Raw genomic sequence first — 24681 nt, 5'->3', positions numbered from 1 at the left:
CTGCAGTCTACCCCTCCTGCTGTAACACTGTTTTACACGTAGGAGTGCTATGCTTAGTTAAATTCCACTTACTCCTTCCTAAAGGTCTTCTGTGTCTGGTGGGTTTGGTTTACTCAAGCACCCTCCCAAATAACTTTGGAAGGAGTAGGGAAGGTGCTCATTTCACACTGCCAACAAGACTGGAAACGGGAAAAACCTTTTGGTTATGGGTGAGCTGCCTAAGGACAGCAGGAAGGGGACTCGTCCGAGCAGCTTTCACCTTCTTTTGCCATCTATCTTCATTATTCTCCTGATTAAGTTCAATGTTATGGTCTTCTACCTGCTGGTATCCAAAAAAAACTGATTTATTTCCCCAGATAACACCTATGCTGATACCTCCCCTCAGGGAACACCAGGAGCTGCACTCTGATGAGGTGCAAAGCATTTGGCTGTAGGCATGTCTCACTCACTGGGATCCAAGGGCAGTTTGGGAACAAGCAGGTAAAGGGCTTCTTTAGCATTTCTTCAAAATGCATTAAGTTGAGAAAGTCACACAAGCAGAAGGAAAAGAACAGTATTAGAACAGAATCTTAAGGAAGACCCTACAAATCCTTTGTGGAGATCTAGCTGACACCTGCACTAGTCTAACTAGACACTGAGTCCCAACATCTGTGAGAAAGGAGAATTACTCTCATTGGAGGGAGAAGCAGGGTTTCAGGAGAAACAGTGAGAAGAAGGGGAAGTCTCGTGGTCACTCCTTGCATGTGAGAGCTCAGCTAATCTCTATTCAGTGTTGCTGTCTCTCCTCCTCTTCTGCTCACCTTGCCGTGTTGTTGGAGTAGAGGTTCTCCAAAGTCAACAGGCCACACAGCTACATCACACAATGGGTTGGGATGGAAGGAACTTTACAAATCATCTCGATCCAAACCACTTGCCCTGGGTAGAGATGCCTTCCATTAGCACACGCTGCTCAAAGCCTCATCAAACCTGATGATAAGCTCTGCCTTTTTGCTTTGTGAGGGTTATAATTTATTATCGTGTGAAGAATACTGTAAAATCTGATGAGTTTTTTTTTGTAAAAATAAAACATTTGAAATCGCCTAGAGGAAAAAAAAAACAACAAAACAACAACATAAAGAAAGGCTGGACATCTTGATTTCTGCACAATGAGAAAATTTCTAGAAACCTTCAAATTGACACTGTAGAAGCACAAGGCACTCTTGTGCTTACTACAGCCTGTGGTGTTCAGGTTTCTTCTCTGACTTTTTTTTAACTTTAACTCTGATTTTGAGTTAGAATTTTTTTTTTTTCATTTGTAAAGGTTTTCCTTTCATGCAGAAATAACCTTGACCATTTAACTGAAAGATGACTCAAACAATATTGTTAAACTGTACACACTTCCAAGGTCTACACTAATCCAAGTGAAGGAATAAAGCTTTAAAGGTTGCTTTATTCCTTCATAAGAAAGGCTTCAAATTCACAAGTAGAAGACCACAATTCTAATACCTGACCATAGTCTAGTCCTCTATTTCAGTTTCTGACTCACTTTTTTCTTAGCTAATAAATATATTGGAAGGTAGTAAACTATATTATTTTAAAATAAGCATACATCAATTTGTAAACACATCCATTTTCTCATAAGATGTTTGAGATGTGCCACAGAAAGCTTTTGTCTGCTGTCTGCATTTTGGGAACTTCATGTGGCTTGAACACTTGTATCTGTCTGAGCTCTTTCAGAAAACTTGGATGCTTATCCTCCTATTCTGTCATTTACTTCAATTTATTTCACTTATTTATTCTATAGTCTGTTTTAGTCACTCTTTTTCCACTGCAAATAAAAGCCTTTTGCTCAGGAATCTCCCAACAGGCCTGCAAATGGGAACTCACACAAAGAGAAAACAAATCCAAAACAAGTCATGAGATCGTTGTTGTTTTGATATCAAATTCGTCCCTCAGAGCAGCTTTTGGGAGAAGATTTTTTTTTTTTTTTTTAAATGAGCCCCTTGACTTTCTAATTCTCCCCTCACCCTTGAAGCTTCTAGTATATTTGAAAGGGGCTTCACTATTACAGCTTTCAGCATGTGTCCCTTTAACTCTTTATAGCCTGTCCTATTTCACTTTTCTATTTTACTTGCCACAGTTTTAGATTTTCTGTTGCTCTTGGTCACAACTTCAGCCTTCTTACAGCATAAAGATTCTGTGTGAGAACTAGGGACCACAGAAGAAACTGAACAGAAGCAAGCCCTCAGTAACAACAAATAAACTGATGAGGAGCCCTGAGAAGAATTTCCTGGGTAGGAGACAGGATTACTTTATAATGTAGCCTCTAGAAACTGATTTGTCCTCTTCAAAACAAGGCTCTAGAATAAGGTAGTGAGGCTCACACACCATGCCTCCCACTCTGCAAGCTTGATGTGATGGCACTGATTCTCTTAGTGAGAGAAACAGCAGTGCCCAAAGGGGTCATCCTGTAAGATCCCCACAGGAATATGTCTTTAATGACTCTCCCTGTCAAATAACAATTGCATCAGATTTAATTTCAGGCCCATAAGAAAAGAAAAGAAAATCCACAATACTCTGCTATAGAAATGGCTCATTCTCAGACACAGGGAAGCATTTATTCAACCAAAGAGCACTAACACCTCTGTGGAAACAATAAACCATTTCCACATGTGCACCATTACCAGGGAACTGGGTACAGTGCAGACAAGCAACCTGATACAAGGTATTTTTAACCCATCTCACTGTCCTGCCCCCTGGACTGCATTTTTGTTTTTTAAACTTTTAAAAAATTTTGTGTAGAAAATACTAAAAAGGAACAAGAACCACCTAGAGTAACAGGCATCAGCTCTCACCCTTAGGTATGCCCTTACATTAAAAAACTGCTTTACCATTACAGAACTTGTTCCATTCTTTTCCCTGTTTTGGAAAATTGAGTCCTAAGGATCTGGCTTTTGTTCTTCACAGGAAGAAGGCAACCAGCATGACTGACTGCAGGAGTAGACTGTTCATTGAGAATTTAGATGAATGTGTTGGTAAGAATGTCTTCCTGCTGTTGGTGGTGCAGGGTTCCAATGCCAACTGCTGGGGCTGGTAAAGGAGGTCTACTCACAAGATGGAGCTGAAATGAGAGCCAGAAGTGATTAATGAAGCACAAATATAGAACCACATCTTGATTCTGGTTCTCTGATTCCGTGGTGATCCCTAAGTTCCAGTTGGAAATACTACAGGAAGTTATCCTCCATTTCCTGAAGACTTCAGTTCCAAGAACATCATAGTGCATGATCTGCCACAGCAAACAGCAGCTTCAGATTCTCTTCTTATTTGCTGTGGCACCTTAAGTATGTTGTTTTCTACCTGCAATCTTTCATTGTCCCATCTATTTAAACTAAAAACCTAGTAAAAGAAAGCTCCAGGTTTGCTCATTGCTAGTAAAGGGCTCTATAAAAAGCTAAGAAATTAGAACATGCAGTTCAGACATTAGGACTAATTTTATGTCTAAGCATCACAGAATTTTGCAGTCAATAGCTTCAAACTCCATTTTATAGCACAGAGCATCTTACCTTAACTCCCAGCTGCTTTTCAAACCGTGGTGACACAAAAGACCAAGGACCCATATTCTGTGGCTCTTCCTGACTCCAGATGAAGACTGAAGAAAGGATAAGGGTTCATTACAAAAGCACATCTTTTCAGCAGCTCAAGACATTTTTTTTCTGTTGTAGCACCTCTGCTTTTTTTTTTTTTTTTTTTTTGTCTTGGCACTGTCTTTGAAATGGTATCTTGACAGACTGAATTCACTGCAGATCACATCTTGCTGCAGTCAAACCAAAAGTATTTTCACCATTAGAGTATACTCACACTGTTTTTTAGCAGTGATTTACAGAAGCTAACAACAGCACAGAGAACAACTCTTTTAGCACAAGTGGTAAACATTTTTTATCATCCCACTCTAGAAACACTAAATATCTAGGGATGTATAGGGGAAGAAAAAGAAGAAACCACCACTTCAGCTCTTCATCCTAGAAGGCAAGCAACAGATTTCAAAGAGTCCAGAAACAAAAAGGTAAAAATTTGCATACCTTTGGCACGACTGTATTTGCTCAGCTCTTGCTGCAGAGCTTCCAGTGGGAAAGGACACAGTTCTTCAAGTCTTAAAATAGCTGTGTTGTGTTGTTTTTCTCCTAGTGTCTCTCTTTGCTTCACCAGAGCATAGTAATGCTTACCAGAACAGAACACCACATGGGTGACACTGAAGAAAAATAAGAGTGTTTCCAAGTTTAGTGTTTTACAGAAACTCTATGCAGAACAGTTTCACGCCTTTAACAAAAACAACCAGCCAAACTTTAAAAACAATTTAACTGAACTAAATTACTACCCTAAACCATATTTTCTCCTTTGCTTTCCCTTAAACTCCCACTCTCATCCAACAGCTGACAAACAAATGCCTGGGCACAACAAGCCAGAGCCCAGAAGTCTCATTTCTTCAGCTTTAACTTTGCCTTAAAATTAAAAACCTAGTCAAAGCTAGCCATCTGTTCTATCTCTGTAAAGAATTAACCCCAGAGGACAATTCTCTTCCAGACCTAAGAGGAACCAACTTTAGGAGATACACAGTAGTTTCCAGCAGTCAGAGAAGTCTTATTTGCCTATGCTTGCTAGACAAAGGCAGTAAAAGAAACCTTACACTTTGTACTTCCCCATTCCACTTACAAAACCAAGATGCTATGATACAGCTAACTTTGTGATTACGGGCCAGAATGCAAACATTTGAGATGACAGACTTGAGTACTACTAGGTCAGGGACTAAGTAAGAAGAAAAAAATTTAAAGGCTAGAACAGCTTTTTGTGAACAGGACTCTCTAAAATAGTATCTAGGGGAAGAAGACAATACACACATGAAGATTTGTTATTGCCCTAATTTTATTTCATCAGCTCAAGCATCCCAACAGCAGAACAAAAATTCTGCATCTCTTCACATAACAGCTGCTTCCAATGAATTTAACTAATGGGCACGATTCACTAATCCATCAGATTAGCAAGTAGGATAACAGACTCCCTTTGGAGGCAGGGGCTATTATGCAGGCAGTTAGCTTTACTACCAGCAAGAAAGCAGAGGAAAAGGAGAGAAACAAGTAAAATCTTAAGTCACCCATCAGGCAGGTATTTCCCCTACCCCAACAACTACTTCTTTATCACCTCAAACCTGAGCTGGTAGGTAGCAGAAAGGGACAGGACTTTCTTTCTGAGCTTTTCTTGTAAGAAAGAAGAGCTACCTTTTAGGATCTACTGAGGAGTCACCGATGACAGGTTTGAATGTTGTTCTCGGAGCCATTTCTTCAAAACTTGATACAGCAGCCTAAGTGGGGAAGAGTTGAATGTTACCAAATCTGGCTGCCTTTTATCTCAGTCAAAGCTGGGGAGATGATTCAGAGACAGGGTTTTGTTAAATATTAAAAGGTGCAGTTTTCCCTCTTCCTCCCATTTCCACTCCCAGAGAAGACGGACAGAATGGTAACATTCTAAAGAACTCTACTGGACCAAGAATCAAGCCTTCTTCAGGCTCCCATGCACCCACCTTTAACCCTCAACCTATCAGACCTCAAACAGGCAAAACCCCATTGATTTGACCCTAAAATGGGCAGAGAACACACAGGAAAACAAAGAGAAAGGTTAGAAGAACACAGAAGAGGAGGAAAAAAAAAAGAAAAAGGAAGATAAAGTTTTCCAGCTTACAGGGAGCCGGAGTAACACTTTTGGAGAAGCAACAATGAGAGGTTTCCTAAAGTTTCGGACCATTTGCCTCCGGAGTAAATGGAAATACTGTGCTGGGGTGGTGGGATGCACAATTGACATGTTCACTCGGTCCCCATCAACTCCTTCTTCTGAACTGTCACACATCTAAGGGAACACAGCAGTATTTTGTCAAGAAGGAAGCAGTGATACAAATGTGCAAGTGTCTAGGCACATAAGGCACTTCACACTAGTATAAGAATAGAAGAGCAAATATCCCAATTAAAACACTGATTGCTAGGAAAGAGCAATTTCAGAGAAGAAAAGGCTTTAGCATTTACACAGTACCATTACATTTGAACTGCCTACTTTAACTTCTCTGTAACCAAGGCATGGCAGTTCTCCTAAGAGTTGAAGGTCATGATCACGCCATTAGAATGACAGCACCACTAAGCATGCTGCAAATTTTTCCCTAAAACGTTACGCAGCGGAAAAAGGCTTTTATTTACTTACTACAATCACAACGACACTATAGTGGACATCTTTTCTTTGTGCCACAAGTTTCCTTACTGTTACTTAAGTGCCCAGCATTCTGCTCTACGCATACTGGGAACATCTGTTAGTGGCCTGCAGAAGAGGGTGGCTGCCTGTTTCCAATGCCAACCCCAAAATGCTTTATGTAAGAAATTCCATTAGAGGCCTGCTGTTAGCAATACAGCAATTCTTCCTACTGGACTCACTCTATGGTTGGTGGCATTGCTGAAGAATGACAATCAGGAAGGAGACAGCAGGCAGTACTGAAGCATATGAGCAGAGGGCATGAAGCTTTCACAAACTCTATGAAATTTTACATTACAGACATTCACATTAGGTCTCCCTCATCTGCCCAAGTGAGTGTGAGCTAATGGGAACAACAAGCATTTATTACAAAGTTCAGTCAGAGTCTTACACTAGAGCTGTTGTAACATTTAACCAAAACTGCTTCCTCACCACTTCCAGATCTGCACCTCCTCATCACAGTTTCCTTTACTTCTCCACTTTCCTACATACAGCCCATTCCTGCTGTATGATCCTGTCTCCAGCTTCTGCTATCACTAGCAGATTCATCGTGAATTTGGTATTTTGCAACAGAACAGAACAGCCCAGGACTGGCTGGGGAACATGTGAATCTGAGAGGTGAAGCAGGGTACCTGTAGGAAACGTTCCATCCGGCAGGATGAGTGCTCAGGACCTGCACCATCATAGCCATGGGGAAGAAGAATTACTATCCCACTCTGCAGAAGCCATTTGGCCTCACCTAAAAACATAGAATGAGAAAGAAAGAAAAAAATATATATTCCAACAGAACATAAAACCCCACAAGACTTAGTACTTTGCATGAACTACTCAGGAAAATAGAACATAGCTAAGTTTCTACATTGGTAAGTACAGCCCTGAAACATGTAGCTGTATTTAGTGGTGAGGTTCACAACTATGAAAGGGCACACATAAGATGATCTGAAATTTCTGAAATACTCATAACTTTGGGCTTTCAGAGAACTTATGGCATCACATCAAACAGTGAAACTTTTAAAAGTCTGTCAGAAACATCACCAAATTATGCAAAAATTCTCTTAACAGCATTGTCTTCCTCTTAACAAGCACTGGCACTGTTAACTCTTTTCAGTAAGACCTCTAAGCATAATTCACTGCATATTTTCTGTACACCTTATCATTAGTCCTGTACAAGTATGAAGCAGGCAGTATCCTGTCAGCCAGCTCTAGCTAATATAGCAATGCTTGCAAGAGGATAGCTTCCCAGGCTAAGAGATTACAGTCAAATCCAGAAAGCAATTAATCCTGACCTTAAATACATGTTGAGGATGACTGGGATATACAAAGCCTCTAACAATTCCCATCTGAAAGAACTGAACACAGAGGCCTAACCAAAGCTAGATACCAATACTGCGGACCCCACACAAGGAATTCCACTCTAGAAATAAATCTTAGCATTTCCTCACTATGTTCCACCTGTGAAAAGTCTTCTTGCTCTGAGTATTCAGAAAATGTGTTAGTCAAATTGAGATGTTATTTGCAAAGCATTTTTTGTGGGTTTTTTTTCTTGTTTGTTTGTTTTGCTCCAGGAATTTTAAGAGATACCTCGTGAAGGAAAGGTACATCCTAACAAGCCACCAAATATACGTGCACACACCATAAAATAAAGAGGGAGAAAAGGAAAGAACGGTTGTTAACACTAACTGTCTGTTTAGAATGACCATCTCCTGCCTAGGATGGGGCCTTTCATTTTAGATGGAGTGCCATCAGAGGAAAAACTGCATAGAAGTTGGGATCTTGTAGGCAAGCACACAAGGCTTCTTGAGAAAACAGAATTCTTTTTTTAACACATTGCCCTTTTATGGGCAAAGCTGAAGGATTTTCTAATAATACAAAGAATTCATTGTAAATATATTAGCTTCTAGTACACTCACCTCCAGAGATGAAAGTGTCAAATATTATCTGGGCTCCATTAAAGAAGTCTCCAAATTGAGCTTCCCAAATTGGCAGTAACTTAGGACTCTCAATACTCATTCCATATTCAAAACCAAGTACAGCTTCCTCAGACAAGGGACTGTTACTCACCTAACAGAAAGGAAATTGTTGGGAGGGACAGGTGAGAAAGATGAGTTTGGAGCTCAGTGATCTTTAAGATCCCTTCCAAGCTAAGCCATTCTATGATTCTATAACAACCTAAGATTAAGAACTTTTGGAAGCAGGCACATTAGTGCTAGGCAATCTGAGGACATGCACTCCAAAAGACAACTCATGGTCACACCTTTTTTGCTTTTGAATGAAGATACTGAGGGAAGAAAAAGAATAGATGATCTCTTAAGGAAAAGCAGAATTCCTTGTTAAGGAGAGTAACTAACCATGCACAACAATTATAAACTTGCTACGGGTCAACTTAAACCAGTAATCTGCCTTTTGCTAGTCTCTCCCTAATCCAGTAGATTTCAGGCCTCCATATCTGGGGATTGTCAGGCTACACACATACACCTCAGCAGCTTTAAAATATGCTCTCCTTCAGCAGAACTGGAAGAATATTGTCTCATGTACCACAGAACCTACCTCTAAGAAACCCTTCTGGTCTGGAGACATGTGATTCAGAGGAATGTAGGTGTCATCTGTTTCTTGGCAAACCAACATCGCATGTCGCTGGCTAAAGGTTCCTCTGCCAACATCTTGTCCACTTAGTCGGATGTTAAACCCTTTCCAAGCAATAAGCAAAACACTGGTTTAGTAAATCATACAAGAAAATACACTGAAAAATAAGTCCCCACTTCTAAAGTGTCACTTTTCTTGTTAAGACCTTTCTTGAATTTCCCCTCCAAATTGCAGAGATGCTCACATCTCATTTCTCCTCCTTCCAGTCAAAATTATTTTGGACTGTTTCAGTTTGCTAAAGCAAACTGTAAAATACAGGCATTCTGTATCACACATAAACAGAGATACAAATTTAGACTTGAGAAGAAGGGAAATTAAACATAGCATGAAACACACTACGTAAGGTAGTGGCCCAATTGAAGTTATTCGCTTTGCTCACATGTTCAGCACTAAGCACTGTCTTCTTGACAGGCTGTAAAGAAACAATAACTCATTAAAGACATTTCTTATCCAATCTATAGATAGTAGTAATATACAGGATTCATATTTTACTTTCTCTTACTCCCACATAAATTTTCATATGTATTCATCACATCAATCTTTGGACTTAGGAACACCTGAATGTCTAATGTTACACTTTACTGGCATCAAAAGCAAATAATAAAATATTTTTGTTATCTAGTTGCCTCTTACCTTGGCTCAGCAAGGAACCAAATGCTAAAGTTTCAGCTGTTGCCCAGTCCAGCTTTTTTCCTTCCTCCATTTTTTGAACTCTTGACTAAACAATTAAATAAGGAAAAAAAATTACTACTTTGCCTTCTCCAATCTGTATACCCTGTAGCATAGATTGAAGTGAACAAAACAAACAAAAAAATCTACAGAGAGAAGTACTGTTTTTCCTACAGCCAACTTCGGTTGGTTTGAAATACATGCATTCTTATTTCAGCACATCCTGAAGAAGGCTACTCTGCTGAACACAAAACCATGTACAGCCCACATATTCCCTTCCTAGTCAACAAACAGTGCACTGACAGATGAGATCTTAGTCTTAAAAATACTAAAAACCTGAGGACAGCAGAAAGAAACTTGACAAACTTCTGGTATAGTACTGAAAGATTCCAGTTGTAAGTATTCTCAGTCTCCAGAACTCTCACACTCTGAGCTGTAGCTGTGCTGTTCTTGCCTTGGGCTGGGAGGACTTCAGTTTTTTTCAGTATTCAACACATGGCCTCTCTATAGCTGTTGACCAGACATCAGTCATGGTCATCACTGATCCAAATGAAAGGTTCACAAAACCAAACCAATCCAGTTATTGCAAAAATCTTATTACTTACGAAACACAGCAACTTTCAAACTTGGATACCTGTGTACACATTCATATAAAAATGCCTAAGCATGTGCATTACTAGTTCAACAAACAAGTATGTTACAAGTTTCCTGATTCATTCTCCTGTAATGTACTCAAAGTTTAAACGATACTCATTTATTATACTGACATTCTTTGTATGAATAAACTATTTTCTACAGGCTGCTTCTTCAGTGCAACAAAATATTGCTAAATTAAGTATATGGCTAGATACAGGGGAGAAGATATTTTTCTTCAAACCTAGAAGAAAAATGGCATAATCCCAACCTGAAAAAGGGAACAAACTGTTCTTCCTAGAGAAAACTGTGCTATTCTTTAATTGGCAGCCTTGCTGTAAAAGGTCAGATATTTAAGTATCTTTATGCTCTACTGACCTGTGCATACGTCTTTAGAAGATGGCTGTGCATCTGGAGCTCTTCAGGCACCTCTACAGACTTGACTCCAATAAACTGCAGGAGTGGTATTGGCATACCTGTGTCCCAAGTGGTGATTTTAGCAGAAGGTTCAACCAAACCCTTCCAGTGAGCCTGCAGGTTGGTAGGAGGTGGACTATACAAAGTCATGTTGGCAAGATGATCGTTTAGTTTAGAATAGTAGGTTGTCTTTATCTCAGATACTTCAACATCAGTCATGAGCCCAGCAGCTACGAGGTGTTCTGCGTATGTGTCTGGGATACTCTTACGGGATCTGCAGGGGAGGGAATCAAACCCCATAGACATTAAGCCTGAAAAGTGTCATTTCAGAACAGAGAAATATTACCTTTCTTCCTGTCAGGTAAAAATGGAAAACTAACACAAATGATGACCTAGAGCATAATACTTGTTTGGGTCAAATTTTCTTTCCCAACGTTTCCAGAATAACAAAAATTCTCCTGGATTCATGCTTTACAGTCATTTGTTTAAGATAGTGCCTATTGCTAGCAGCTATAGGTAAAGGTAAGTCAAGAAATCCTCTCATTCAGACTGGCTTTGTGCCATCATGCATTGTTCTTCAGACAAATTGATGGTGGGATTTCAGGATTAGCTGAGAATTGAGGCACCCAGTTCTATATAGTTCCACTTAAAACACCAGAATTAATTAGCCAATATTTTTCTCTGGGGATCAAGATGGAATCTAAATTTATCAAAATTCTTCTAAAGATGAGGATCCACTGGAACAGACAGAAAGACAACACATTGTACAGGCTTCCTGCACTCTCTCACATAAAACTACCCTTCCCTCTGGCACACAGTAGACAACATTGCCTTCTGATTACAAGCAATCAAGAATTTGAAATCCAAAGGCTGTATGCAAGATTGTTCTCCAAAATGCATATTCAAGAATTGACACCAGTGGTTATCTTTATTAACACACTATCAGTCCTTAGTCAGGGACTGCTGACAGTCTAACTACACTTAACATTTGACAGTATGACACAGGATCTCTAGCATACAGAGATTTCTGTTAGAGTAGCAGACAATACTGATGAGATGTATAAAAAGCATACTTTGGGCTCTCCCATCAGGTGGCATTACTCTTACCTGATGATTTTGTACATGCTAGGGTTGGTGAAGAATGGCTCATCAAGTTCATTGTGGCCCCACTGCCTGTAGCACAACAAGTCTACTATCACATCCCTGCGGAACTGGCGTTGGTACTCAACTGCCAGTCGCGTGGCACGGACAACTTCTTCAGGATCATCCCCATTGACATGGATAATGGCACATCCAACAATTTTACCTGCCCAGGGATTCAAAACAAAGTTAAGGGTAGTCACACTCAATCCCCCTCCAAGGAAAACAGACACAAACGTACCCAGCAGAAAACTATAGGCACTGGTGTTAGGCATACTTAACAAATCTACAAAAGATGTTCTTTGTGATGACAACTGGAGTAAGGAGTGGGAGTCACCCTTGAAAGAAAGTGCAATTGGCTCAAGCTGTTTTATTTTTCATAGTTTGAACACAATTTCTTTATCAGCAGGAAATTCCTACCTCTCAAGAAGAGAGCAGCAAGTCTTCAGGAAATGAGGAAGAACTACTTGGATGATTCTGTCAAACAAAAACTGAATTTTCTTTCTTTTTTCACTATGAATCATAGAACGGCTTGATAGGGACCTTAAAGACCATCTACTTTGCTTTCCAGGCTGCAGGCACATATTGCTGGCTCATGTCCAGCTTTGTCCACTAGGACAAAAGGTTTTTGCTTGCTCTGATCATTTCACAGGCAAAGAGAGATCTCTCACTAAAAAAAAAAACTGCAAGACCCAAATGTCTTAACATATTTTGCTGTATGACAATTTGTGAATTCTGTGAATTTGGACTTAAATATTCTCAGCAATGGAGTGCTCTTCTTCTATTTAACTCCCCAAATACTGGAAAATAGTGATGGTTCACTCCTGACCAATATCATATTTCCTCCCTAACAAAATCCTGAAGTCCAAATGGGTAAGACACCCCTCATTAACTAAGAAGAAAGAAACACTAAGAATGGAAAAAAAAAAAAAAAAGAAGTCATAATAGTGACTGTACACAGAATTAATGAATCTAACTGCTATGTCTGTGGTCTGGTCAATTGCAATACATCTGTTTATCATTAAGACAGACCAGTCCAAAGCCAAAGGCCTTCTAAGTTTAATTAAAAGATGAGATTCATGCCACTTCTGAACTTAAAAGCTCAACAAGTTCACCTGATAACAAACAAATGAAGGAGAAACTGTTGAAGTAAAAAAGATACCTTGAAAACATATCTATTACATACTCCATCACAACACATTTTTAAAAGCTGTCAACGACACAGCGGAAATTAAATGAAATTATTAAGAATTCATTTAAGTCTTGCAAATATTTTACTATATTCTGTAAAGAAATACGACAGGATTTTCCTTTGGTAGTTAGTCTTTACCCCAGAGTAGATAAGTAAGGGAATTCATTTAGCACTTGAGTTTTTGCTAGTAGGAGGCAATAATCAGTAATAATTTGATTTGATATTCTATTATCCAAAGAAATACAGATTAATATAATTCCCTAGTGTTGATAACATTTGCTGTAAAATCCCACTGCAATAGCAAACATTCCCACTGGTGTTAAAAAGCCTTCCTTATTCTTTATGATACATACCAATGTCACTACAGTACAGTGATGATCTTCCTCGCTCTGGAGGAGTGGTGTAGCCCAACTGGTTATTAACAATCAAATGGATGCTCCCACCAACTCTGAAGTGTGGTAGATTGGAGAGGGTCAGTGTTTCAGGAACAATCCCCTGCCCAGAGAAAGCACCATCACCATGAACCTGCATTAGGGAAGAAGGTGGAAGAGTCTTATTTGAGAGAACACTGAAGGAACAGCAACACTGACGAAACAGTAACTCGCTATGCAATACCTATTGCTGGATCCAGTTCTTAATCCCTTTCAGACTACTGTTTTCATGATTTGTACACGACTGCCTGATCTACTTGGAACAGATCCGTAATATCTTAAGTTGACCCATTGGTGCTTTGGTGACTGCAAGTATTACAGCTATAGCAAAGCTGCAGCATTAGGTACCAACTCACTGACCAGTGAACAACAGCAAGCCAGTCACCATAAAATTTGCTGCACTATTGGCTGAAAGTTAAATAGTGGTGAACCATGACTCACACCTACTCCTACCTTATCACACAGAGACAAGAGCAGACACACTAGGAAAAGAAGTAGAAAAGAGACTAAAAAAAAAAAAAAGTAAGAACCAATTCCAGACACCACAAGACTACTTATTTCAACAGTACCATGATAAAATGACAAAGTTCTAAGTCCTACTGTATATTTTTCAACCTTGTTGTTAACTCTTCTCAAAACCTATTTAATTAAAAAAAGACCAGCAGTGGTAGTTTAAATGACTTAAAGCAAAAACCCCCAATGCAAGGTATCAAAATCAAGGAAGGCAGCTGAATAATTTCTTTGGAAATCTAGAAACTGGAATTGTTTAAAAGCTAATACTGTCATATATGGCACCTAGATGCCTTCCTTTCCCTTCACATTCTTCGTGAAGAGGATCCCAGTTCTTCATATTCTACATTAATTAATTAATTTTTGTTTGGTATTTTTATATACACCATTTCTGTTCACATGCTGGTCTAGGAAGTCATACAAAGTGCAGCTACAAAGTTGCGAGCAAAATAACTGCAGACAAATAACTTTGTCTCCAGGCTGTGCAGAGCTCTCTGGGGAGTAATCTCCATCGAGCAGAGACTGTTGTCTTCCTCGTGTCTTGCCCACGGCCACTGGATTGATTGCTTCTAAGTGTGAGGGGTTTGGTAGCAAGGTGACATGCACAGGCCTGTGCGAACCAAAGTCAAGATCCACAGAAGATGTCAGGTGGGAGAGAACATCCCCAATGGCTGCTGAATTCTCTGGAAATTCACTCAAACCACGCATCTTACGGAACATGAGCTGCATGGAAACAAACTTGTTTAAATCTCTTTTCTGATTAATTGACACAATAAAAGAAAAACGCTTCCAGAATTATATGCTCTCCCACTCTTGAGACAGCCAGGATGCCTCAAATAAAAACATATAAACCCATTTCGTAGAGTTCTCTTATCAATCTCCCAGGGAAATCTGGCAGAGGTACTGACATGAAGGGAATACACTCTCACAAAGGTAACTTTTTTTCACTGCTTCAGCATTCACAAGACAAACATTTGGTTTATATATTTAATGCAAATATCCAGACACATAGAAACTTCCAGTAAGACTGTAAATCCCTTACCTCTGGTGGAAGCTGAAGCAAGCCTGTGAGAAGATTAAGTCTTCCACGATGAGGCATTCCAAGAATGATATCTGTCACACCACTGTATGCACACATCTTAAACAATTCATGGAAGAAGCCCATCATGCTCTCTGCTCCTTCACCACCATATCGCTTCACTGTAGCAAACTTTGTGGCTAAGAAGCGATCAAACTCCTATTAAAAACAGGGGAACTTCAGTATAAAGCAATTTTGAGCAGGAGTCTTCCATTTGTAAAATGGAAATATCATTTATATTTGTACCTATGTAAGCATAGCCCTTGAAAATCTCAGCTAATTCTCCACCCCTACTGTCTGAGATCAGAAGCCATGATGAGTACAAGATGGTGCCTTTTTCATGTTAGGACGAAAACTGTAGGATTGAGGACCAAGCTGGCTCTACCTAACATGGAAGGAGATGGATACTGAAATAAAGAGCAATTTACAAATTCCTTAATAGTTCACCTTTTTTTGGTGAACATTAGAAGAATGGTGTTCTTTTACAGCATAAACCTTAGCTATCCTGAGATGCAAAGTGCTAGAGAAACAGTGTTTCACTTCGATTACATTAGACACAATAGTACATAAGTAAAATAATTATTGAGAGAAGGAAAATAAAGGAATCTGTATTTACTTTCATTTCCCTTTCACTCCTTCCACTTCACTCACTGCATTCATCAACTCCCAGACAGCTCTCTTAAATGACAAAGTTTTGGAAGCACTGGAAGTGTCTGCAGTGTTTTGCAACTGAAAACTGAAAATAAAAGATCACTATAATTGAGAAGGGAAGACTGAGCCACAGCCAAAGATCCAAGCCAATTGCTGAACAACTTCCAGTTGAGAAACACTGAATTCTAAGGAATAACATATACAAAACTACTCAAACACAGAAGTGTTTTTTTCACACTGGTTCAATTCCACACTCTTAAATACAGTTCTGGTCGTTCTGAGGATAATGTGTGATTCTTAAGGTCCTGATTTCACCCTCCTTTCTCAGAAGCAAATTTCTTTGCCAAGAAGGCAATAAAAAAAAAAAAAAGATGTGCCATATACTTCTATTTAGTCATTGTTACAATTACATTTAACACTCCTATCACTTGGAAAATTGGAAACGGGGACACCTTCACAGATTCTGCTCTTCTACCTTCCATCCTTCTTGATAAAGCAGGGAAAGAAGGGGAAAAAAAAAAGTTTTTTCACAGTATAGAAATATTTGAATAAGTTGTCTCTACACAGTTTGCAAGTTCATAAATCTTTCACTTCTTCATCCTACGAACAAAAGTTCCTTTGCTGAAAGGCTACCTGGCTAAAACCTCAGTTCAACTCTGTTTTGTTCTCTCAAAACTTTGAGGGACATTGTGTGCTTCAAAGCTAGTAAAATAGATGGGGATGTGGCTGAGAGTGAAAAGAAACCAGCACAAGATATCATGGATGTATGCCCAACCTTGTGATCCCAAGAGTAACATTTAGTATACAGTATATATAGTTGTCAGACCTCTAGTCACAGAAAATCTCACTTTTTAAGATCCGGTACTCATGGATTTGTATGGTCACTGCATCTCCAGACTGTTCACATGATACAAATATATATCACAAACAATGCACGTTCTGATTTGTTCTAAAAGCTGTTTGAGTTTGGATCTGGATGGAAATATTCTTCTAGAAATAATTTCCAGACAAATCAATGCAAGTTAAAAAGATATTGGTAAATGTTTCAATAGTGGCTGCAAGGTAAATTCAGCAATAGTCTCCAGTGAAGATACCTACATTTGTGTATCACACTTCTTTGATGAAAGAACTAGCACTTCTCCCTCTCACATGCTGTCAAAACTTTTAGGGTAGCGACTCTTCTGTTGCGTGGACCACGTCCAGAGTATTAGAAGGTCCACCACAGACTCCAGAATTCAATTCAATTGAGTCATAGTGAAGAAGGTACCTGTGACTCCAACATCAGTTTGCACAAGTGCTTCTTCTCTTCAGTCATAAATGCTTCTTGTTTCAGTTCTTCAAATCTTTTAGTAAACCATTTTCTCTCCTCCAAGGTTGGAAGCTGGCTTGTTTCTATGGAAATATGCCCGCAGTACACGTGGTCAAGGTAAGCCAACACATCCTCTACGGAAGCCTCTTCTTTTCCCATGTTGAGAAGCCCTGGTCAGAAATAAATGTTATTACTCACTCGTGGGGAGATAGGTGGAAGCACTAAGAACTAAACCAGTATCTTGCAATTACACTAATATTTTGAGACCTCATACCCTTGACTTCCTTACCTTCATTTAAAACCATTTATAACCATACTTCAGTGTTGTATTAATGCAATGGTGTCATGCTTATTTGCAAGGCGCTCAAAATATCTTTTGGAAAGACTTTAATGTGAATGACACCAAGTCACTGCTTTTGTGACTTAGTACAGCACTCATTTTGTGGCTCAGAGAAATGAGCTCCAACCCCATGGGCATCAGAAGTTAGTAAGCACTTGTTTTGTAGATGGATAAGATATATAGCACTGAAAGACACACATTTATTCCAAGGCCACAGTGACAGACAAAAATCAAGTGCCACAGCAGCTTCATTACAATGTAAAAAACTACACTACATCATAGAATGCTACAGCAACATAAGAAATTAATGAATAACCTCAGTAGATTTAAGTACAACTAAAAATGTTCATGGTATCCTAAGATGTGAGAAGGTATCTATTCATTACACGATGATCTGCACAACAAACATGTAAATAGGCTGAAGTTAATGATTTTCCATCCAACAATACATTACTGATTGAATCTCCTCTAAATATTTGGCTCCTCTGCAGAGGACACAGCCTCCTAATAAATCATCCATGACAAAAATTTGCTGTGATAAAGTAGCATTTACCTGTAGTAATGAGAGGCCCTTGAAGAACTTCAGTCAACTCTTGGATTTCAGGTACCACATTCATAACAGCTTGCCCAGCAAACAGTGGGTTTATTTTGGCTGCTTTGTGTCCATGTTCAGAGTATGCAGTTATTAAACGAGCAAGGGCGTGGTCAACTAAACACAAGAAGAAAGCAGAATATTGCACATGCACACATTTAATGTGTTTATAGCACCAACACATGAGTATTCAGTCTGATAATCTTTTAGGTTCTAGCTAGAAAGATGTTTTTCACCTTTATCATCTTGCAAGAGCTCCTATAGTCAGACTGCTATATCTTTTTACTAGTGGAATTCTCAAGCAAGATTTCATAGAACGAAGAAGAGAACTTTCAAAGCCATCTGGTCCAACTCCCCTGCAATGAACAAGGACACCTAACAACATCAGGTTGCTCAGTACCCATGCCAGCCTGACCTTGAGTGTCTCCAGGGATGGGGCATCCACCACCTCTCTGGGCAACCCATTCCAGTGTTTCACTACCCTTACTGTGAAAAAGTTCTTTCATACATCCAATCTAAATCTCCCCTCTTAAGTTCAAAGCCATTTCATTGTACTATCACAACAGTGAGTAATGAAGAGTTTGTTGCCTTTCTTGCAGCTCCCCTTTAAATACTGAAAGGCTACCTCAAGTCTCACTGGTGCCTTCTCCAGGCAGAACAGCCTCAGCTCTCTCAGCTTGTCCTCACAGGGAAGGTGTTCCACCATTTTTGTGGCCCTCCTCTGGGCACACTCCAACAGGTCCATGTCTCCCCATGATTCCCCTGCTAGCCTGTATATGTATGTAAAACTACCTTGTTTTACTTCAAATCTCATTACAGTAACGGGTACACCAACTCAAGAATGGCAAGGCACTGGTGTGCAAAGTCCTGTTTTCATATCCAATTAATCATAGTCCCTGCACTTGCCTGCTCCTTGCTGGGATGTCAGGGCCTTGACAATAATTGCTAAAAACAAACAAACAAAATCCCTCTTTCTGCGGGAGCAAGATGAACTGCAAACCAATAAGATATATTGCAAGCAGAACCTGCTATAGATGAATAATGTGTTTTTCCTCAACACTCTTAGCAAGAAAGCCATTTAAAAGCAAATTACAAAATGTAACAAAAACATTACACCTACACACACCTTAACAAGGTGTAAATCACATCAGCATCTCCTTAGCTGTTAACGTGAGGACAACATTCCTACAACGGTTCTCATAGAATGACTTATGTCAGGAGAGCCCTCAGGGCCCCCCCAGCTCCAACCCCTGCCGTGGGCTGGGTGCCCCCACCAGCTCAGGCTGCCCAGCGCCCATCCAGCCTGGCTGTGAGCACCTCCAGGGATGGGGCACCCCCGCTTCTCTGGGCAGCTGTGCTTCACCTCTGGGTAAAGAATTATTCCCTATCACCTAACCTAAGTCTCCACTCTTTAGTTTGAAGCCATTCCCCCCGTCCTGTCACTGCCTGCCTGCATACAGCGTTGCTCCCCCTGCTGCTTGCTACCTCCCTTCAAGCACTGCAGGGCCGCACTGTGGTCTCGCTGGAGCCACCTCCAAGCTAACCAAGTTCGGCTCCCTCAGCCTTTCTTCAAAACTTCAAGTCTTCTGCTTGGAATTGTTTTTTGTTTTCTATCCGGTAAAAGTGACCTAAAATCACTACAGTCATTGCTACAGAAGAGAATAACCCGTACTTAGTTAATTCTAGCACAACTCTATGTACGCATACAGAAAAGACGCAGATAAGATAGATACAGCACGGCCCGCTGTTACGCTCCCCTCCAGGCGCTCCACACCCGCAGCCGCGCTGCCCCACAGCCGCTGACCGCCGCGACGCCGCTCTTCCCCCGCCTCCCCTCAGCCCGACGCCGCGCCAGGCGGTGTGTCGGCGGACCCGACCTGCTTTGCCGCTCGCCCCAGCGCCGCGCGGCTCCGCCGAGCTCTCTCCCGCCGCTTTGCGCGGCTTGTAGCCGTACACCCCCCGCTCCGTGCGATACCAGCGCCGCAAGCCGGCCCGCCACGGCCATCTCCACAGAGCACAGCGCGCGGTGTTCGCCGCCATGGCCGCCGCCGCCGCCGCCGCCGCCGCCGCCGCGCTGCGCGCTGCCCGCCGCCAACCGCCGGCCTCGCCGCCGCCAACGCCCCCGGCCGCGGAGGGGCGGTGCGGCTGAGCGGGAGCGTGCAGGACGTGCTTTAATACCCGAATGTTTTCTGCCTTTAGTCTGCTGTATGCGATGGAGAACGGATACGTTCTCGCGTAACTGACCAGAAAGAGGGTTTGAAGTGGAAAATTTTATCAGAAATAGTGTAGTCAGTTGGAACGGGGAGGTGATCGTCCCGCTGTACTCAGCGCTGGTGAGGCTGCACCTCAGTACTGTGTGTTCAGTTTTGGGCCCCTCACTGCAAGAAAGACATTGAGGAACTGCAGCGTGTCCAGAGAACGGCAACGAAGGGTCTGGAGCACAAGTCTTAAGGGGAGCAGCTGAGGGAACTGGGACTGTTCATCTGGAGAAAAGGAGGCTCAGTGCCCTTACTGCCCTCTACAACTGCCTGAAAGGAGGTTGTGGTGAGGTGGGCTTGGCCTCTTCTCCCAGGTAACAGTGATAGGATGAGAGGTAATGGCCACAAGTTGCACCAGAGGAGGTTCAGGTTGGATATGAGGAACCATTTCTTCTCAGAAAGACCAGTGAGGCATTGGCACAGGCTGCTCAGGGAAGGGGTGGAGTCACCATCCCTGGAGGTGTTCAGAAATAGGGCAGGTGTGGCACTGAGGGCCGTGGTTAGAGGGCATGGTGGGGGTGGGTTGATGGTTGGACTGGATGATCTTAGTGGTCTCTTCCAACCTTAATGATTCCATGATTCTATGATTCTTTAGGTGATTTCAAAAGTATATCCCAGTATCTTGGAATTTCTTATTAAAATGCTGTGAGAAGTTCAGTATCGAAGTTTAACCCCGTGTATTTGTTGCACTGGATTGTGGTTGGACACATTAACCCCATCACCTCTTGAAAACCTACCAAAAATGTACGAGTTAGAATTGAGGATTTAACAAAACCTAACATCTTTGCATAACCTTTGTGTGAATGCAGTAGCACTGGCTTGGCTGTGCCTATTACAAGTGGGTAAATCATAGAATCATTAAGGTTGGAAGAGGCTTCTGAGATCGTCCAGTCCAACCGTCCAACCACCACCAATACTACGTACTAAACTATGTTCCTCAGAGCCACATCTATACATTTCTTGAATCTGTTGATTGCGTTTGCAACAGGTAAATAAAAGAGCATTTATTTCTTCAAATCAAACAGTGGCTACGTGCTGTTGGAACAGGAGGAACTGGATTTTGCAACTGAATCAGTTGTGACGCTGTTGTTGGCTGGGGATGTTAGATATTTACAGTTCCTGGAGAGGGGCTGCTGGTGTTCCCTGAGGTTGGGTTTATGCAGATCTATAAAAGGGCAAAATAGGGAGTGAATTTTAAAGCTGCAAAGAAAGCAAAAAAAATTCCAGCTGCAATAAAAGGACAGTTGACACATGGCCAACAGAGTAAGGTGTAGTAGGAATTTGGCTTTGAGTATTGATTTTTAATGTATGCTAAAGGAAATTTCAAAATAATGTTGTTACGTTACATGATTCTGTAGAGGCAGAAAAGGTCGGCAGGGTTAAATATTTCTATTCCATGCAGAGGGAAAAGCACAGATGTTGCAGAAAGATTATGAAATACTTTTCCACAGTTCTTAGGCAATTATCAGCAAAATAGCAGGTATCAATGTGATTTTGCTTTAAAGCAAATAGAGAGCTAGTTGAGTATTTCTCAGTTAACACTGATATGAATAGGTCTGAACATTAAAATCTTCCAAAGTTATAAAGGACTAAAATGACATGGTTCAGCCATACAATGTGGGGCCCAGAAGAGTAAGAAAATATTTGTATGTAAGAATTCCCTTTCTACTTTAATGAAGTCTAAGTGTGGGTTTATGGAATACATGTCAAACGAAGACGTTGAATTTTGTGATGTTCTTAGAATCACAGACTCATAGAACAACTTAGATTGGAAGGGACTTCAAAGCCGTGGACTGATTGCCCCTCACAAGCTCAGGTTGCCCAGGGCCTCATCCCAACTGGCCTGCAGCACCTGCAGGGATGGGGCACCCACAGCTTCTTTGGGCAGCTGTGCCAGTGCCTCACCAGCTTCTGAATAAAGTTGTTCTTCCTAACATTGAACCTAAATCTTCCCTCTTTTAGTTTAAAGCCATTCCCCTTTGTCCTATCACTATCTGCCCATGTAAAAAGTTGCTCTCCCTCCTGCTTATAAGCTCCCTTCAATTACTTTTTTTTTTTTTTTTTGTGTGTGTGTGTGTGTGTGTGATTGAAAATTCAGTTCCTAAAGATGTAAAGTGTTCTGCAGAATTTGCCAGCATAACCATCTTGTCTAGGATGCGATTATATGTGGCAAAACTCTTGCTGTAACTGTATCTATGTCAATTAAAGAGAGGTTTATTGACTTTGGATCATGTCTTGAGCATGAGAAAGTGTTACCCTTACCAGCAGAAACACCACTGCTAAGTTCACATGCTCTGGCTCCGCAAGGGAAACTCTCCTGGCCTGACTCTTCCAGCAGAGTCTGAGTGGCTATCCTAGAAGATACTCCTGTATCAATTCTGTTCTACTTGATATCATAGCTAAATAATAAAGTTCAAAAATGGAGGTGTATATGCTAAATAGTATAGAACTAAATACCTAAACTTGCCATATTTTAAATTGAAAATCAGCAGTGGCTGGGTGTATTTCTAAAGGGATTGTAATCCAAGCCACTTCAGTAGTTCTACCAACTCCCAAAAACTTCCCACAATGTCCTGACAAGATTTGTCAGCTAGAGATAAGTGGTGAAGAAAGGCTATTTGGCACCAAATGTGACACTGGATTGGATGTAAACAAATGTCATTTATTTTAACAGGATCAGACTTAAATGTGTACAACTTGAAAAAATACGTGCACTAGAATTTAGCTCCTATCCAGGAAACAGCGACTATAAATAAGTTCTGAAAATCACAGGAATAAAACAGATGGGTCTGAAAAAGTTAGAAGACTATCAGCTCGTTTGGCAAAAATGATTATTTTTCTCAATTTGCCTACAAGACAAATTCTGTATACACCTACAGATTGTACATTAGGCCAGTATTTGGCATGCTATGGCTGTCTGAATAGTGTGTGTATTTGGTGCCAGTAATTGAGGAAACATATTGAAAAAGTTGGGAAGAATTTCAGAACACTTTATTCATGCTAGAAAAGGTAGCATCAGCATCTTGCAAAAGAAAATAGATCAACATTTATTGATGTAATACTGCTGAAAGTGAGATGTAAAGCTCATATAAAGCAAAGACTGCCTTATTAAACCACAAGAAAAAGGAATCATTGCAAGGCATCCACTGACAGGTTACATGACTGGTGTCTTTGAAGAATAAAGCACTACTAATATGTACATGTCCTCCCCATTTAGCCCCTCTTTTTTTCATATGGATCTTCTCCATTCTGACAAAACAGTTTAAGCAACCTGGTAACTTGACGCATTTTGGGAAGTGACACCTTCCCAATGATCGATGTAAATAAGAAGCATGACTTCATCCTTTCAAACATTAATAAACTTTTCCAGAAAGAGATTTTCAGACGTGTCTGCAAAATGAGCCACGAAATTAAACAACGTGGGGAGAGCTTTTTTCCTGGAACAAAACGTGCCCATTCCTGCACAGTTGGCAGCGCACACCCAATGCTCTGCCTCAGTGCGCGGTCCCATTCTTGGTCTGCCCGTGAATTAAAGCTGTGACAGCTCAAGGGTCCCACTGTGCCCATCCTCATCATGTCATCATCAGGGCCACAAAGATGGTGAAGGGCCTGGAGCATCTCCCCTATGAAGAAAGGCTAAGTGAACTGGGTCTGTTTAGCTTTGAGAAAAGAAGACAGAGAGGACCTGATCCAGGTCTATAAATATCTAAGGTGTGAGGGGCAGAGTGGTGAGGCCAGGCTCTTTTCAGCAGTGTGTGGAGACAGGACAAGGGGGAACGGCCAGAAATTGGAGCATAGGAAGTTCTGCACAAATGTGCGCAAGAACTTCTTTACAGTGAGAGTGACGGAGCACTGGAACAGGCTGCCCAGGGAGGCTGTGGAGTCTCCTTCTCTGGAGATATTCAAGACCCACCTGGACACCTACTTGTGCGACCTGGTGTAGCGAGCCTGCTTTGGCAGGGGGGTTGGACTCAATGATCTCCGGAGGTCCTTTCCAACCCCTACATTCTGTGATCCTGGCCCCAGTGCCACATGCTGTGCACATCCGAAGTTGTAAGCACTTTGCCATAGCCAAGCAAAGGCTCAACTCGCAGTAGTTGAGTACTTAAGAATCTGAATTCCAAACTTAAAATAAAAACCAGATGCACACTCGTACATTCTGGATGGTGCCAGACTGTTTGGGCTCATGCAGGGTTGTCTTACGGCCAACCCCAGGCCAGACCACAGATCGCGAGCACCTGAGGCACGGTCTGATGTAGACAAATTCCGCTAAACGTTCACGCTCGCAGCAGGAAGACGAAGCGGACGTTGAGGCTGCGACACCTCCGCGGCCATCCACGAACTGAAGGACTCCACCACGCGACCCCTCGACGTGACGCAACGCGGCGCTCCCGCACACAGCAACGTCCCGCCGTGACGTCACGCGTTACCACACGGCACCGCCGCGCCGCTGCCCTCCGCCCGCAGCCACTTCCGCCTCCGCACCGCCCGGTAACCCGAGCAGGGCCGCCCGCCCGCAGGACCCCGCCCGGGGCTGCCCGCCGCGCCGCC

The 24681-nt window shown here is 41.4% G+C and overlaps 1 protein-coding gene across 3 annotated transcripts; it reads right to left on the bottom strand.

The window, feature by feature from the left end:
- Positions 1 to 2572: 2572 nt before the first annotated feature.
- DHTKD1 (dehydrogenase E1 and transketolase domain containing 1) lies at positions 2573 to 24586 on the bottom strand. 3 transcript variants are annotated; one of them, XM_090134680.1, is made up of 17 exons: positions 24369 to 24586; positions 17834 to 17989; positions 16899 to 17110; positions 14945 to 15139; positions 14361 to 14625; positions 13315 to 13491; positions 11737 to 11935; positions 10591 to 10903; positions 9544 to 9628; positions 8815 to 8954; positions 8178 to 8328; positions 6900 to 7006; positions 5713 to 5877; positions 5253 to 5335; positions 4059 to 4228; positions 3543 to 3628; positions 2573 to 3100 (listed from the first exon to the last, which is right to left on the bottom strand). In XM_090134680.1, the coding sequence occupies exons 2-17, from the start codon at positions 17895 to 17897 to the stop codon at positions 2999 to 3001; spliced, it is 2514 nt and encodes an 837-aa protein (XP_089990806.1). In that variant the 5' UTR covers positions 17898 to 17989; positions 24369 to 24586; the 3' UTR covers positions 2573 to 2998. The 3 variants fall into 3 exon arrangements, with proteins under 3 accessions (XP_089990806.1, XP_089990803.1, XP_089990817.1); XM_090134677.1 differs by lacking the exon at positions 24369 to 24586 and adding an exon at positions 19750 to 19933; XM_090134691.1 differs by lacking the exon at positions 24369 to 24586 and adding an exon at positions 19580 to 19695.
- Between the last annotated feature and the right edge of the window lie 95 nt (positions 24587 to 24681).

Source organism: Phasianus colchicus, chromosome 1 (genome assembly GCF_987193195.1).
Source record: "Phasianus colchicus chromosome 1, bPhaCol1.hap1.1, whole genome shotgun sequence".
Classification (NCBI taxonomy): Eukaryota; Metazoa; Chordata; class Aves; order Galliformes; family Phasianidae; genus Phasianus; species Phasianus colchicus.
Note: the sequence above shows the minus strand (reverse complement) of the source record. Positions and strands in the feature narration are given on the sequence as shown.